General features: G+C 41.0%; 1 protein-coding gene across 5 annotated transcripts in view; it reads left to right on the forward strand.

Annotated features, from left to right (window-relative positions):
• TJP2 (tight junction protein 2) overlaps positions 1-16,749 on the forward strand; it is a 66,271-nt gene that overhangs the window by 4,934 nt on the left and 44,588 nt on the right. For 2 of the 5 annotated variants that reach the window (XM_037372602.1, XM_037372601.1), the window contains exon 2: positions 8,684-8,804. The exons of 1 other annotated variant lie outside the window; for it this stretch is intronic. Coding sequence is in view for 2 of the 4 variants with exons in the window: in XM_037372597.1 (XP_037228494.1) it covers positions 4,618-4,730; positions 8,684-8,804 (234 nt within the window). In the remaining 2 variants the exon portion in view is untranslated. Of the gene's footprint in view, positions 1-4,476; positions 4,731-8,683; positions 8,805-16,496; positions 16,733-16,749 lie in introns of those variants that run through there. 2 more of the 5 variants (XM_037372597.1, XM_037372600.1) reach the window with 2 other exon arrangements.

Raw genomic sequence — 16,749 nt, forward strand, 5'->3', positions numbered from 1 at the left:
GAGCTCTGGCAGCTCTGGTCGGGTATCTTGTACAGCATCTACCCTGGTGTGTATTCATCAGCTGCAGGCTTTGTTTTTAGGAAACATGAGCTACTCAAGTTTTCATGAATTTAGGTCAGCATTGTCATTGTGTATCAGAGTATTGGAACCTCGCATAACCATGGTTCCTAATCTAGGAAGAAAAAGAAACTCATTAGTGCTGTATTTTCACATGTATAATGACAGGCAAAAATACTGTGTGATGCAATAGTAGGGCTAAAAAGAAGTGTGCAAGGAAAAATGTAAGTTGCCTTTTGTTCTGATTTTTTCCAGTGCCTGCTCCCTTTCTATGCTGTTGTCTTTGTTTCTGTTTTGAACCAGCAATACAGAACTACTTTTGAGAAATTATTTTTATTTCTTAAAGGTATGCAGTTTATCTCGGGTGTGGTCTGTATACCTGTAAAAGATCAGGTTTAGGATGTCTAGTTAGGTGTGAGTATGCTTTCATTAAGCTAGGCTTGAGTTCAGGTATTTTGGACCACTATTTGTGAGGATTTTTCCTTAGACTGGCTCAATAATACCTCTCCCAAAAGCATTTTGTTGTCATTACCGTGTCATACCACAGTAATTCTTTAACATTAGCCTGCATTGTATTGATAAACTGAGCCTGAACTCAACAATATTGGGCTTCAACTAAACCGAGGTTTCATATATTTGTTCAAGCTTTGCTCGGATTTTTTTTTTTTTTTTTTTTTAAAAAGACATTAGAGAAAACCCATAAAACCTTCCTACATGTCACTGTTAACAGCAAGGCTGTCTGTAGGCTGGCTTGCTCTCTCTATTCTAACATCTGCTTCATCATCTATCTCTGCTTAATAGCCAGCAGATTTGACTGCTGGTGTCTCTAGCCTCCTTAGCACAACTTTGTATAAGCTGATTTTGAGAATCTCTAGGAACATATGGACTGTTCAGGCAAGGGACGATCTCTAAGAAGGGGCCAAAAGCAACTGCAGTCCATGAAGCTGTGTGAAAGGGGTTTCCAGGTCCTCCTCTTTCCACGAGACCATTCCTGCCCCCATGCCCCCTGTCTGATCCTCGATGCTCCTTTGCCTCAAGATCATTTCAACAGATCAAGCTTTACAGATGCATTGATTGTTTTTCAAGCTATTTCTTAGCTATATGGCCCAAACAAAGCACATGTATATTCTGGAAGTTAGCAATTATGTGTCATAGTTACTCTTGTCACCCAGGAAAAAACATACAGGAAAAATTCTTTGTTTTTTCTCTCTCTTCATAAGAAAATTCTTTGGTCTGTAGGTGTTACAGAGGTTTTTGTTGAGAGGTGAGAAGGAAAAGGATTTCATCTCTTTCTAAAAGATGGAAATTAGTTTGTGGCTACATTGGGCAATGGATGTCTCCTTTGTAGCTGGGTCTGAAGTGACTGAAGATGTGATCATGCTTCTGTCATCAGTTTACGTGAAGTATGCTCTACATCTAAGGGAGTATGACTGTTTTCATCTGTCAAGGGTTAAGAGCAAAAGGAAGCTTTTGCTTTGATCTCAAAAATGTTTCTTTAATGCAGACAAGAGCTTCTGCCATTCTTTACCCTTCCCCAAAATATGCCTTACCTTCCAAACCATCTACTGCAATTGAGCCTACAGTTTTTACAGTGTGAATGAAAATAAGCAAACTTAAGAACTGCTTTTGCAAAAGTAATGTGTAGAGTCAAACAGATTGAAATCACCCCCAAGACTGAAATATTGGTGGGTTTTTTTCCCTATTTCAGCTAAGGAAACATAGAAAAGAATAGGGAACTTAGCAACAGGTAAAGAAAAGCTGACAGTCTTCATGGAGTCCTCTTTCCCTATAGCCAACTAGGCTTGGTAAGGCTGTGACAAGTGCTCCAGGCCTTTTGGCATGTTGCCACAATGCACTTTATCAGTTTGTTAGAAATGCTTGTTATTGGGTTTCCTTTGTTTTGTAAACTCATTAGTAATCAATGTGGGAGATCCATAGTGAGAAGTTTAGCAGAGAACACAAATATAGCAAATAAGCAGTCTTTTTAGCTGAACGGTGAGGCAGTTTCTTACTGTTATCTTTTTGGATTTGGCTGAGGAGCCTGAGTTCCTGAAGCTGACACAAATATTTTTCTTAACAGCTTAATCCTTAGATTGTTTGTTCACTTGCATGTTCCCAGTTAGGAAAATTGTGCTGTGCTTTTTCCAATAAAGCTTGGTGTTTGTTCTTCCTGAAAAAATACAAAACTAGTAGAAGGGGAGTGGATGATGGCTCCCCAACAGGAAACAACAGAAGGTGTGTTTTAGACCTTTTGTTTGCTCTGCAAAAGCCATCCTTTACTAACAATGGATGTACTAAGCAGCTTTGAATTTCTGTTTTCAAGTGAAGTTGAAGGAAGTTGATAACATGTGAGTCAGTCTTACTCCCTTTAGACACCCAGAGATTTCATGAACCATTTAGCCAAAAGCAGTACTTGGGAGTGACGTGCTTATTCTGGGAGCTAGACATCTCTGTGTGCAAGGCTATTTGTGGGGCACATATTCTAGTTAGAATTAATAGGCTTTGCCCAAGGAGACAAAAGCTCCAGAGTTGTTTGGTTTTTTTTTTTTTTTTTGGACCAGAGCTGCACTACATGCTTTTTAGACTTTGCATAGGGCTAAAAAGTACTTTGGGGAAGTTTTTCTAAGAATTGTTTCTTAAGTCTATATGGGGAAAATTTAGGGTTAATAAAAAGTGTTAAGCAGGAGGGCAGAACAAGTACCAAAACTTTGTAGCATGAACTGTGGTGATTCTGATGTTGCTAACAAAACTGACTTTGAGGGAAGACTGAGTTTTATCAAAATGTTTCTGTGTTTAAGTAAAACTTAATATTGTCATGGACTGCTACGGTCAGAAGGCTCTTAAAAACTGGAATAGTCAAAAACCTGCCCACTTCATGTCTTGTCTTTTCCTGGTCAGTACCGCCTTTGCAGTGGAGCTGCCACAGCTATCAGAAGTAAGGATGCATGCAGGCTTAATGACGTTAGCTGTGCTTGCAGACTTCTACTAGTACTTTGTTTTCCTAAGCTTCTTAATACTTTGTATACAGATGTTTGAAGTTGTAGTTAAGTGCTTTTTTTGAGAAGTAATTATTTGCTTCATTTCATTTCTGTGTTTTTTATATATTAATTTTTTTAACAAATTACAAATTTTCAGACTGCATATTTCTTACATATCAGTATGCAACTAGGTAGGTAAAAACTGAATTTTTCCCTCTGACAATTGTTTGTAGTAGTGCTCCCTGAACCTAAGGGATGATTGTTTTTTGTTTTGCTTTTCAAAGATCAGTCCCACAGTTACTATTTAATAACAACTTGAGATAGTTCAGCATGTACATGTGTTAACGTAACCTACAAATGTGACAGTATTAGACACCAAGTACAGGTAACACATGTAAGTAGTATAGGACCTGTCAATGGTTATACAAATCTTGGTGTTGAGCTGAACATTTTAAAGTATTAGTAATGAAAACTAGTGGTTTTCATCTTAGCAATTTCTAAATAAGTAGCATGCAAAATGAAGTCACTCAACAGAAATATAGGCAAGTCTACTAATATTAGTAACTAAAATATGCAGTTTATCAAGGGAGTTGTCTGATGTCTTCAGTCTTCCTGTCCTGTCTGTTCTTTTCACATTTTTGTCTATATTAGTGCATAAGTATATAATATTTATATACTATATATAATAATATGTAAAACATTCATATCTTAGTATCGTAGTATCTAAGTAGTGTTACAACAACATTGCATTAGCCTTTTTGCCATCAAGTACATCTCTCTTAATACTGCAGTTTCACACTACTGCAACGTTTCCAAAATGTCACTGTTAATTCAGCATGTACATCTGTCTCCACCTCTAGTTAGTACCTGAGGTCTTTGGCATGCACAGTTACTTACCTCATGGCTAGACCAATTTTGACATGGAAGGTGGCTTCTGGCATTGTGTGAGGCGCATTTGAATGACTAGTACATATCATAATGAGAGCTTCTAGCTTTCTTAATTCCATACAAGCCAGGTAAGGAAATGTTTCTCCGTGCCTTTTCCAAACACATCAGATAAATCCCTTACAACACTTCCAATGTGCAGAGCTTTCTGGTGCTGAGGAAAAAAGTTGAAGCAAAAGCTATTCATGCCTGTCACAGTGTCTAAAAGTCTCGAGTTTTCTGTGCAGATCTCTCTTATTCCCTAGACAGATTTGACAGAGAAGTTACCTAGTGCTCCATTAGCACTTGAAAGATTATAGACAGCAGAGATTTAGCAAAGGATTAGTCAATTGGAGAGTGTGCATTATCCGGCCAGGCTTAGAACCGTGATTGTCTCTTCAATCATTTTCATTAGTGTCTTATTCAAAGATCGAATTATGTAACAATGACGTTTCCAGGGAATCTGGTAGGAGTTTTTCTTTGGTTTCTCTCTCCTGTTAACTCTCCAAGCCTGGGAGAGGGGAAGAAGCATTATTTTTACGCTTCAAACTTGCAGCATGTTTTAAAAAGCAGCGGTTCAGAGAAGTGGTGTGACTTCAGTTGCAGCATCTGCATTTGGATGGTAACTTAATGTGGTGGAACTTTTGAGAGAGGCAGGATGCGGTACAAGAAATATATAACTATTTTAGAAGCAGCAATAGGTATAACTCCCCTTAACAAAAGGGAGCTGCTTCCTGAGGGTAGACATGCAAATCTGTGGCAACATCCAGGGTAAGTATTAAAAAGCAATCCGCGAGTAGCTGTGGGAAAACCTGTGCTCACCTTGCATCATGCAATTTTAAAACTTGTTATCAGAAAAGACGAGAGTCATTCATAAAATGGGTAATTGTTTTTGTACCTTCTAAACAGTGTATGTTCTGGTTGTTAAACTTTGTGGTTTCATTAGAGATTTCTGGGTACTTTTGTCCTTGGCTAGTACAATGAGTAGAAGAAGGTGTTATTTCTAAATCAGGAGTTCGCTGAAGAACAGAAAGGATAAACAGGTGAATACTCATCAGAACAAAAATGAAACAGTTGTTTTGTGTTTATTGCTTATTACTAACCTGATGTGTGTATGTGTGCGTGTCTCCATGTAGGAATATACTTATTTTAATTTTATCCATGAGATGTCAGCTTCTAAAAGTGGGAAAGAAAAAGATTCTTTGTGTATACAACTTCTGTTCTCTGCTAGGAAGCCGGAGTTCCTCATATTTAGGAATACTGTATCCCTAAAGGGCAGTTTTAGTTGTTAAAAAGGGAAGTAAATTAACATTGTTAGTGTCAAAATGTGAAATACTGAGCATTCTGGTTTTGTTAAAAATCCAGAGTGCTTTCTTGTACCACAGAATTCAAGTATTATACCTGAAAAAATTCTTTCTGTTCCTAACTGTTTCCCTCAAAAACTTACGGTGTGTGTGAAAAGGGATTGTCGTTCCCTCAAACCTGCCCCTATATGAGTAGCACTGGTGGGTGGGTGCCTTCACAGCCTTTCTAGTTTTCCATGGATTTGCTGTATATTAGAATGCCATTGCCTTGTTTCAAACATTGCAGAGCAGTGCCAAATCTGAGAGGCTTTTGTTCAAGAGCAATTAACAAGTTTCTACTGGTTTGGAATAGTTCTGTGTAAGCATGACACAGCAAAGAAAAGCTTGGAGTACAACTGTGACTTCTTGGCTGTAATGGAACTCAAATGTATCCTGTAACTTTTCCACAAGAGCACTTCCTCTAATGGTGGTAGCAACAGTAGAAACAATTAAAATGCAGTGCACCATATGTTTGTGAGTTCTGTTTTCTTTCCAGTTGTATCACAAACCCCACAAAAACTACTCTAGAAAACATGCTGATGCCAACAATTTCCAGCCTCTTATCAACACAAGTATTCTTCAAGTTGGTCCTAAGTTTCTGGTATCGTGTTAATGAGTGCTTGTAGGGGTTTTTGTTAAAAATCTGCCCATTAAAAGGGGTTCTTAGTATAATGTGTTTGGACACAGGACAGTGGAGTGTCCTAAATTGTGGCTTCCTTTGATTGTTTCATGTAAGTTATCAACATACCAATCTTTCTGAATTTTGTAACCACTCTTTACCTGTTGATACAATGGTACGTGGTTGTTCTTGATACTTTGAGAAGCTGATTTGGAAATTAATGCTACATTCTTGTAGAATTCCTCTTTGTTTTCAAGTAAGTTTGTTTGGCCAGAGTCACAGCTGAAACAAGCCATCTAAAAATGAAACTACTGCAGTATCCATTATTCTTTGTTTTGTAACTGGGACTGCTTGGCTTTCATCCGCTACTGAGAGTTAGTATCAAAGTGCAAAAGACATTACCCTGTTAATATTTGTTTTTATTTCCAGCATTCTTAATCGGGCATCTCCCTCCTTTCAGGGAGAGGTTTGGTTAGTGCGATTGTTGTACACACTTGGAATTCCAAACCAGTTAAGATCTGTTTGGATTTGTCATTCCAACAGTTTCACAAAAGCAAAAAGCTGTTGTCATTGGACTGTAATTGGGATTCCTTTTATGTTTTCATTAAAACTTTAAGGGAACTAAAGGTTGGTAACCAGCAATTGTGACAAAGTAAGCTGTGAGATGAAGAAAAAAATGCTATTCTTCTTGTAGCTGCAGTCTGCTTATTCTATACAACTGGAATAAGCAAATTAATAATTTGATAACATAAGCTTATCACTCAGCTTCTTGAGGTACCCTGTCCCATTCATATAAAAAAAAAGTGGTTTGGAAGTGTGTGTGTGTATGTGTATAGGGAAAAAACCCAACCAGCTCATAATGAGCCAGTTTCCAAAACCTAATACTGAATGTAGGATATAGAGATCATCATCTGTCATCTCCTCACTGTACAAATTCAAGTGCATGCTTAACTCAACTACTTCCTTTATTTCTCTTAATCTTCTCCTAAAATTAAAAATATTGTTAGAGTCCGATGCTAGCTTCAGTGCCATCACTTGAAAGTTGTGAAAAACCTGATTAAAACCCCAGACTAAGGTACAGAAGGAAGCGGGAAAGGCATATATGTTACTTTTCTAAGGCATTAGTTGACATTTCCATATCAAAGTAATTACAAAATGTGCTTTTCTACCTCAGTTTTTGCTTGGAATAATGATGTGATTTCTGCAACAGGTTGATTTTCATAACTTTTGGCATCTTCATGCAGAGGCAAAATGATGGCAGCAGTGGTAGTTTGTGTTTAGCTTGCCTGTGTAACTCTCCTGCAGCCTCCAGAATAATATTCTGTTCATAGCCTGGAACAATAAAGCTGATGTTTGTTCCTAATGCAGAGCATAAATCTTGCTGCTCTTTGGTGATCACAGAAACCAACATTAAGCATCCTTTTCTTCTGTGACTTCCAAAATCATGCTTTAATTTAAAACAGTAGTTTGTTACTTGTAGAAAGATGCTTTTATGCTGGAAGAATCAGCAGAGAGGGAAAAGGACCTTCTAGTTTCACAATGTGATGTCTGGCAGGTGCTTGCATTTTCAAAGTGTTTAAGAAGTTAATCTGAGACCAAATTAAGTTTAAAATACTTCAGAAGTTTTAAATCTGCTTTTTTTGAACCTATGACCTTACTCTGATTGTGCTCAGGAAAAAGTGGGTGCCACACACAAGACGCATCAATAAAATGTGGGGTAGCCTTGTAGATAATTGGAAGAGTTCTGCAGAATTCTTTCAGTATCTCTTTCTTATGCCTCTCCTGCTCTATAGAAATGGCTAAGGGAGTATATTACTCAGAATTTAAAAAAAAATTGCATTGGAGGAAAAACCCCAAAACTAAACCTGTTACAAGTATGGATAAGATACTCTTCTGCAGAAATCTGGCTATATCCTTCTTTGAAGATGGAACACTTTGGAAAGATGGTCTTTGAGAGGAATGAAGATGATCATGATGTGTGTTGGTTTTCTTTTAAAAACAAAACTCAGCCAGCAAACCCTAACGACTGGTGTCTGTTTCTATTTCTGTCAAAAGTTCCTTCTTCATCTTGGTTAAACTGTTCATTTTCTGTTTTCCTGCAGAGGATAATCAAGGACTAGGACAAGGGTGGGGGAGAGGAGGAGCTCTCTGACAGGGGTGCTGCATGGAAGCTAACATGCTGCTTGCACAGAATAGGGGTAGCTGCGGCCTGTCAAGCAGGGGAAGGAGGAGTAAATGACGATGCAAATTGTTTTTTTTTTCTATTTGGCAGCTGGAGTTGTTCAGTTACCAGCTGAAATCACTGGACTGTCTGTATCTGATTGTACAAAGTTCAGCTAGTAAGAGCATTCTACCTTGAGCATAATGTCAGTAAAAACGATCTTGTGCAAGATAAGCTATCAGACTAAGCCCAAATTAAAACAAAAAGCCTAAATGCCTTGTGGAGAGGACCAATGGTAAGCATGCTTCCTGTCTATACCCTATTTCATTTGCAAAAATGCAGTTGCCTTGTGTGCTGGCTTGTGTGGATGCCTGATGATAGACAGTGCTTGACCTCAAGTTTGCAGTGTTTCTGCAAGTGTAAATATTGCCAAGTATCTCCTTTATTCAGGCACCGTTTCCACTTGATTGCCAGGGAAGCCAAAGCATGCCAAACTAACCAGACAAATACATTTTGTATCCTCTTTATCTCGTACTTCAGTGTCCCAGGCTTCATAGTCACTCTTATGTGATAACATATTACTTAAAATTTTGCTTTTCAGGGAGCAAACTACTGCACTGCCATCTCCTTGTGAGTGGGACTGGGAGCACAGCTGTACATCAAGCCCAAAGCATCTCACAGCAAGTAGACAGAGACACCCAAGAATCATCATTGCTCAAAAGGTACTAGTCAAGTTGCATCGATTAGAACTGGCCATTAGTTTAAAACAACAGATTCTTGTCATGTGCTAGCTCTAATGTTCATTCTTGTAGCTATGTTTTTAAAAGGTTTTAAGAAACTATTGAAATCTGAACTAGTGCTTTTGGATTCCCAAAGCAACCTAGCACACACACATTTGCTGAAAGTTTGATGATGTACAACAGGCCTCCAGAAGAGGAGAGACTGCTGCAATGAACTCAATATTCTGCTAAAGCTATGCAAATAATAATGTGCAGGCCTGTGCTAGTGCATCTCTTGGCTAAATATTGGTAAAGAATGGATCTAATCTATGGTGATGTCTTCAGCAAATACAAATATTTAGCATAGATTTGGGGATAAATAGATTACTTTAAGCACAGAGAGTAATATTAATGGGAATTGCTTAGTGACTCAGTAGAGTCCTGGGAAACAGAATAGACACACACAGGGAAAGTTGTTTTGCTGCATATTTTCTTATAGTACATCATTAAGGTAAATATAATCCTTTTGGTGTCTTAACCTTGCTTTTGAAACCTATTCTCAAGTGCTTCCAGAGAGAACATAAACTGCGTCCTTAGTTTTATGTGATGATCAAACATGCTTGGCTTGTTTTTGTAAGTCATTAACAGATGACAATTTTAAAAGAGCAAAAGGGTTTTATGCTGGTTGCAAAACTGTAGCTGACTTACCCACATTTCCAAGTAAATTACTAAAGCAGCAATAGCTATGCATCTCTCAAGAATGAAAGGCATCAGTTGTTCTGTCTTTCTAATTTGTGATATACTTAACCAAAGCTACTCATCTGTTAGTTTAATGTTCTGGGAGTTAGGGGAGAAGGCGCTAGTTAATAAGACTCAAAAAGACATGATAGAAAAAAAAAAGTTAGCATTATATAAAGTAACAAACAGGTAAGCCCCGTTCACTTAGGGTGCTGCATGTGGGAAAATAATGATGCGAGACTATCTGTGAAGTATAGCTAGGCAGGAATGTCCCTGTTGGGGTCTCCAGCACACTCTAACATTTTCCTCAAAATAAAAAACTTCCAAGGATATGGTATGGTATGCAAACCTTCCACCAGAGAGTGTAGATACTTGCAAGCCCAACTCTTAGCAAAAGAAACTTCAGAACCATATATCCACCAGAGAAATATGCCTCAGAAGCTGCATCTGGCCACCTTGCCCGTGGGCTCCCATGAGTTGTGTGCTGAGGCTGTGTCCATCTGCTTTCTCCATGATGATTGTTCTCACTATTCTCCCATGGATTCTCATGAGCTCATCTGAGTCCTTTCTGAAAAACAGCACCCAAAAGTGAACACAGTCCCCTAGCTGAGGCCTCGCAATTACTGAATAGGGCTGCAGAACTGCTTTGTTTCTTAATGAGCTTGTCAGCCAGAGGTTTGCCAGTATAAATAGGATGGGGAGAGGCAGAGCTTTGAAGCATAGTTTTAGTGCTTTAAAGGACTAACTTGGCTGTAGAACTGCTGTCTGGATCTTTGTTTTTTAAATTAACCTCTGTATCAGAAAAAAAATAAGTTTTGTGTATGGCTTGTGCATTCTGCATATTCTTTTACTTGTTCTTAATAACTATAATGATCTCAATGAGAATGGGATCTTTGTTTTCGCTACTGTGTTGTCTTAATTAATTTGAGCCGTAACAGTTGATTGCCATAGTAAAGTTTTTGTTGTAGGGCTTGACTTCCAGTGAGGGAAGGCAGATAGATTGCTAAAAGCAGAGGATTGTTTCATAGCCTTGCAAGGAGTAGTCAAGAAGCGTGGAGAGGAGAGGAAGGAAATGAGATGTAAGCAAAATGAATGTGCAAACAGAATGTGCACGATGTGGTGCCTTTTGTTTAAAATGAACAAGTTGGGGGTGGGGAAGAGTTTTCCTTTTGAAATGTTGATAAATGCTTTTGTATGGTGTTTGAGGAGAAAAACAGTACACACTTGTGTGATTTGGATCTGTTTAAACTACTTCGTTATTTAATTCTTTAGAATAATAGTACTAGCTTTTGTAGCTTCTGAAATTAATAGAGGTCAGAGTGTTTATGCCAAAGAAAGTTGCTTCAGTTTGCATAGTTGGTAGAGGAAGTGGGGTGTGTGTGTTCAGGTAGAGTCACTGCTGAGTCCCTGTTGCACTCTGTAGCAATAGGTTACACTGTTTCATTTGCTTGCCTTACCAGTGTAATTTTCAGGATTCTGCAGTGTAGTTTAAAACATTGCAAGGTGAAAATGTGTTTAGAATAAATATGTATTTCTTCATTCTCCCCCCTATCATTTTTGTTGACTGTATCAAACACCTCTGCATATTCTCATGTGGCTTTTTATCTATCCTGTGAAATATGCTATACATCTGTGTCTTCTAATTTGCATATTCTTTGCAAAGATGCAGCAAAAAACATGATAAACAGTGGTCTGCCATTTTTTAGCAGAATAAACCTGTGATGTGTGAGATCTAGTAGAAGTGATGATTAAAATTTCAAAACTGTTGAGAAAAATACATTCTATTACTGTATTTCATACTCTTAATATCTCTAGAGCTGTTCCTAGTTGTTCAGCATAAACAGTTTGTTACAGTAAAGATTTTTTTACTTCTTGTGAACTTGAAATTGAGTTTCTAAACCAATTATGACAGTGCTGCTGCTTGCTGTATATCATTACCTACACGTTTAAAATGTTGTTGATTTGAAGTATCTAGGTAAATCTGTATGTCTAGGTTTAAAAAAAGAAAAAAACCACCACCTTACCATGAGAACATCAGAATAGGTGGCCAGTTGACCCACAGAGGATTTTGTACTGTTGGTTACCCTGGGAAAAATATGTATTAAGTGTGGGATGCTGTGTTTTTTGGGGGCTCTGTTTCTTCCAGGACATCTGTGCTTTCTAAAATAACAGCCTTAGGATTGCTGCTTTGAAACTTGGAAAGTGCGTATGGCTGTGCATCCTTACGCTAGACCAGAGGTGGCCTACATACCGGATCCTGCAAGCTGCCTGCCAGAATCTTTATGCTGGATAATCGCAAGCTGTACTTCAGAAGTGGAGGCAAGGGGCAGGATAATGAACATGTTGCTCTGCTTTAAGCTGGCACTTGAGTCATGCAGTAACCCAGGAATGATAGTCTAATTCAGCTGGAAGCAAACCTCAGGAGGTTTCTAGCCCAACCTCTTCCCCAAAACAGGGTCAGCTGTGAGATCAGAGCAGGTTGCCTGGAGCTTTACCCAGCTGGGGTTTGAAAACCCCCAAGGACAAGAGACAGTACAGCCTCTCTGTGCCCTGGGTCCTTGGCTTGGCTGCGCTCATGGCAAAAAATTTTTCTCCTTATGGCCATCTGAATCTGTCTTGGTTGAACTTTTGCCCATTTTCTCTGATCCTCTCATGATGCACCACTGTTAAGAACCTGGCTGCATCTCCTCAGTCTCCTCCCGTCAGCACCAGTGAGCTGCTGTTAGATGTCCCAAAGCCATCCTTCATGCTGAATAAGCCCAGCTGCAACAGCCTCCTCTTGCAGGGCCAGTGCTTCAGCCCTCACCATCTTGGTGGCCCTCCATTGGATTCAGTTCTACACATGGTGACAAGTGCCCATGATAGTATTCATGGCTTCTCTTCTTCAGTCCCCCCAAGGCAGAGGTTAAGATTACTGTGCCATACATGTGACAACCTCAGCGACATATTTGACCATATGTAGCTCCTGAGCAGTTTGAGAGTCAGAGGTCAACTACCTACACATCCTCTAACCCTGAAGGCTGACTCTGTTAGGGCCCAGCTTACTGGGTAAAGAAGCAGACATAACTGGATTTTTGAATCATTTAAGTAGGACTGGGCTGACTGATTTGTGTGATTTTTGCAGGCTGATGACAAACAGCAGTCTAAAGAGATTGCCTGGAAGGGAAAGGGGAAAAGCTGTTTGGCAGCATGGTATTTTTAGAAACTTATACAGTGCCTTTCATCAGAGGATCATGAACACCTGCTTAAAAACAAAAGCAAAGCTGACATCTCTGTTCAGACTTCCAACAACTGGACTAGCAGCCCGCATTCCCAATATCTCTTGCTGAAATCAATTCCCAGTTCTTTAAGGAGGCTGCCTGTTTGCCATGCTGTCTAGCAGCACTACTAAGTGTTGAACTTCAACATTTAAAAAAAGAAGAGAAGGAACTGATTGTCCAAAGGGCCACTTAAAACACTTGATGGTGGGGAGGAGGTGGAGAGAACCTGAATCACCAATCGGTAACCAATCTTGGTTGCTGCAGGGAAGTTGCTGAATAGCCATATTTGGTTGGCAGGAATAACTGTGAGAGGCAGCTGCTTGTTTTAAATTTGCATCCTGTAGTGTACTGTTAAGTGGGTGTTTCCTCTGCTGGTGCTGGAAGCAGCACTGCTTCATTCACAGTAGCGTTAGATAATTTATGGAATACGTCCTAGGTTTTGCATGACTCAAGCTACAGCAAATGATCTCTAAATTAGTGCTACACAGACCGTAGATTCAATCTGATTGTAGGCAAATTATGTCTGCCTTGATTACTTAAACTGAAAACCTCAATGGGAAATGTGCTCACTAGAAGTTATTTGCATGTTTCTCACAGAGTTAACACCAATTAATCTTTCCATGGAAGTTAATTTTGAAATCTCTGCACACCTACATAACATTTCATGAAATCCCCTGCACATAATACTGCTTTGTACAGTGATTGCATATGCAGAATAGCCGGTCCTAAACACTGCAGATGACAGAGCTGCACATTTATAGCCCAATTTGTGTAATTTTGGTTAAAAAAAAAAAAAAAGGGTGTTGGTACCCGGCCTTTACTCTTCATGATGCAGTATCCCTTCCAGGGCCAACTACAACTGTACCTGCACCTCCCATTTCAAGGGGAGACAATGAGAGATAAGTGCATGCAGCCGTGCTTTCAAATGCTAAAGTGCACAGAGACCAGCATAGATAGAGCAGACCATTTTGCTGGGTCTCCTGCCTCTCTTCTGCTTGTGCTGCTGTCCCAGGTCAGTTTTGGCTAGTTTGTAGTATTCTGTATAGTCACCTGTGATCCACAATGGATGGTCTTATGGGTTCAAGAGAAGCTGAGTCGGGAGAAGTATTATCTAATTACACGCTTAAAGATGCGCTGCTTTGAGCTGCAATTTAGGGGTTTGGCTTTGTTTTCCTTTGGCTTACAAGGGAAGAGAATGGGGATGCTGTCTTCCTGTGGAATAGCTGTTAGGTGAATGGGGTGCTTCAAGTACCTAGTCTCTCTTTTCCTGGCACAGGAGGCAGGAACCTGTGGTGCCAGAGAAGTTCCTGCAGCTCTTTTCGCTCCTGTTTTGTATCCTGCCATTTTCAGTTTAGGTGGCATCAGCCTCTCCCTGTAAGGCCTACCTGCATATCCACCTTGGGAGGATAGCTCAGTCAGGGGGCAGAAAGTACCAGCGAAGGCCTGAAAGTCTGTTCTCTGGGGTTGAATTCCAGGATAACTAACTTGTAAATTGTTATTATGTTAATAGTTACATGGTCCATGGCATCGCGTATGGCATCTGGGCACTTGGCCAAGCTCTACTGTGAGCATGAGCACTAGAGGTCACTTGCTGCTTGCATTTGCAGGCTGGTATGGAATGATTTATCTGCCCATCCTGGTGGAGTAGCTGTTCGGTTTGAGAAGAGACAAAGGAGGGAAATATGTGTCCTCTGTACTCTTACAAGTGCTACATTTTATGGACAAACGTGGGAAAAATTTTGATAAGCCCACATGGATTGTTTTCCATCTGTTATTGCAGGAAACTGAATGGAGACAAATTGATAGGCCCTTCCCAGGTGATGATTTGTGGTAAGAGATTGAAAACCAGCCTATTTTGCTCGCATAACTGTGGTCAGTTCCTGCATTTGTGTTACACTTACCTCAACCTAGCTAAGTGTGTTAGCCTTGGTTGTTGCCCTACAGCTTAGGGAAGTATAGCCTGATAACCCCACTATTAGTGATAACAACACATGGCTTTGATAAAGTCACAGAACATGCCAAAAAGAGGCTTCAGCCCAAGCCACAGCTTTCATCTGGAACAAGACGTAGTCCTCCTTAGCCTTGGTCAGGGTAGGCAGACCCTTACACTGGTTTGACTGGTACCACCTGCTCCCCAGCGGGCTGTGTCTGGTGGGGGAATCGGGTGATAGTGCTTCATCTTCTGCCAGAGCCTGTGTGGAGGGGGGCAGCTGTAAGAGGCTGGTGCCCTACTTTGTGCTGCCATGTTATTGGTATATGTGTTACGAGACTGCAGTCACAGGGATGCAGTGGCTTCTATTTTCCCTGTCCCACCCTAATTCTGACAGGTTTTCTTTGGAAAAGTGTATTGCCAGCTGGCTAAAGGCAAAAATTGATCTTGCATCTAAAACTACATAGTCATCTGCAGCAAAATCTTACCATATTGTAGCAAAGTGAAAACTAGATCATGTTGTTTTCATCGTGTCTTCTCAATTCGTGGAGGTAAGTATTAGACAGTGGCTTTCTCTGCTGATGCTGTGGCACAGTGTCTTATGCTGATGTTTCCAGACAGCACCAGCTCTTTAGCAAAGTGCCTCCAGATTGCGGAGATGGGCAGAAGTGCTCAGTGGAGCACTTTCCCTGCTGTGTCTCCTAGAGAAATTCTTGATGCCATATGCTATCACAGAATGCCGTGTGTGTGAAGAGCCTGCCCCTCTGCACTTCATTTTTCCAAGTGGTCTTGACTTTGGTTGTATACTGGACTACTAGTGTTGCAACGAATGTTGGATGGTATCATTCACTTGTAAAACTGAGAGGAAGGACAAGATGAAAGAAGAGCAATGTTTGTACTTCGGCAATTTTCTGCCTTTTTGTATCCAGATTTGAGGGCAGGCCATACAAAGTAACATGCTGTTTTGCATTCTTTTTTTTACAGCATTGGCTTAAGAAAGTTCTTCCCTTACAGTTTCTCCTCTTTCTTAGTTTCTTTCTTCCAGGAGCTGATTAAAGTACTGACTCATCCACCCAAAATAATACAACCCCAGGAAGACAGTAGCACTGGGAAAGAAATCTTTATTTCTGAATACAAGTGTGTGGTTGAACTTCTGCCACTCTTGTCCTCCCTAGTGCTTTTAACAGCCAGTCATCTCTGCAAGCTCTCAAGAATGCTGTTACCTTAAGAACATGCTTTTTAAGAATATGTAATTACAGCCTCAAAACAAAGCAATTTAGCCTCTGAATTAATAGCAGCAGTGTTGGCTTTGAGTCCGATGTGGAAGGGCTCTTTCTGGGAAGGAAACGCAGCCGAGGCTGTGGACTCAGGGAAAGCCATCGGGGTGCGGGGTGGGAATTTTCAAATCAGTGTCCTTCTAAAAAAAGCCACCCAAACAGAAAAGGTAGCAGTGACTGGTGTGTTTCTGTTTGACAAAGCAGGGCTGTGGATACTGTCCTCGCGTCAGAAATGCTGCCCAGGTTTGGACCACGGGGCCCGTCTCCCGTTTACCATGTGACAGGCGTCAGCTGCTGGCTGCTGCCAAGGGCAAGAGCACAAGAAATATTTTTGTAAATGGAGAATAACAATTCTTTTCATCCCAGGGAGAATGAAAATGTTTCTTCGCCGCCCCGGGGCGTTTGCAGGCACGATTGGCTGGCCGCGGGGGGCGGCCGGGCCCGGCAGTACAAAGTCGCTCTGTGGCGGGCTCCTCAGTGCCGGCTTTGTCCCCGGCGGGCTCGGGCCGCCCCCGCCGCGCCGGCCTCCGGCGCAGCCCCTCACCCACGCCGCTCCCCGGCCAGCGGCCTGTCCAGTCTCCCTCGGCCCTTCCCGGGCAGCGGGGTCGAGGCGGGGGAGAAGCGTGCCCGGGGCCGCGGGCGGGAGCGGCCGGCGATGTTACTATGGGAGCGACGCAGGGCTCCGCGGGGAGCGAACCACGGGAGCCCGCAGGGGGGGCGGAGCAGGTCGGTAGCCTCCCCCT

This window comes from Falco rusticolus, chromosome Z (assembly GCF_015220075.1).
Source record: "Falco rusticolus isolate bFalRus1 chromosome Z, bFalRus1.pri, whole genome shotgun sequence".
In the NCBI taxonomy this organism is placed as follows: domain Eukaryota; kingdom Metazoa; phylum Chordata; class Aves; order Falconiformes; family Falconidae; genus Falco; species Falco rusticolus.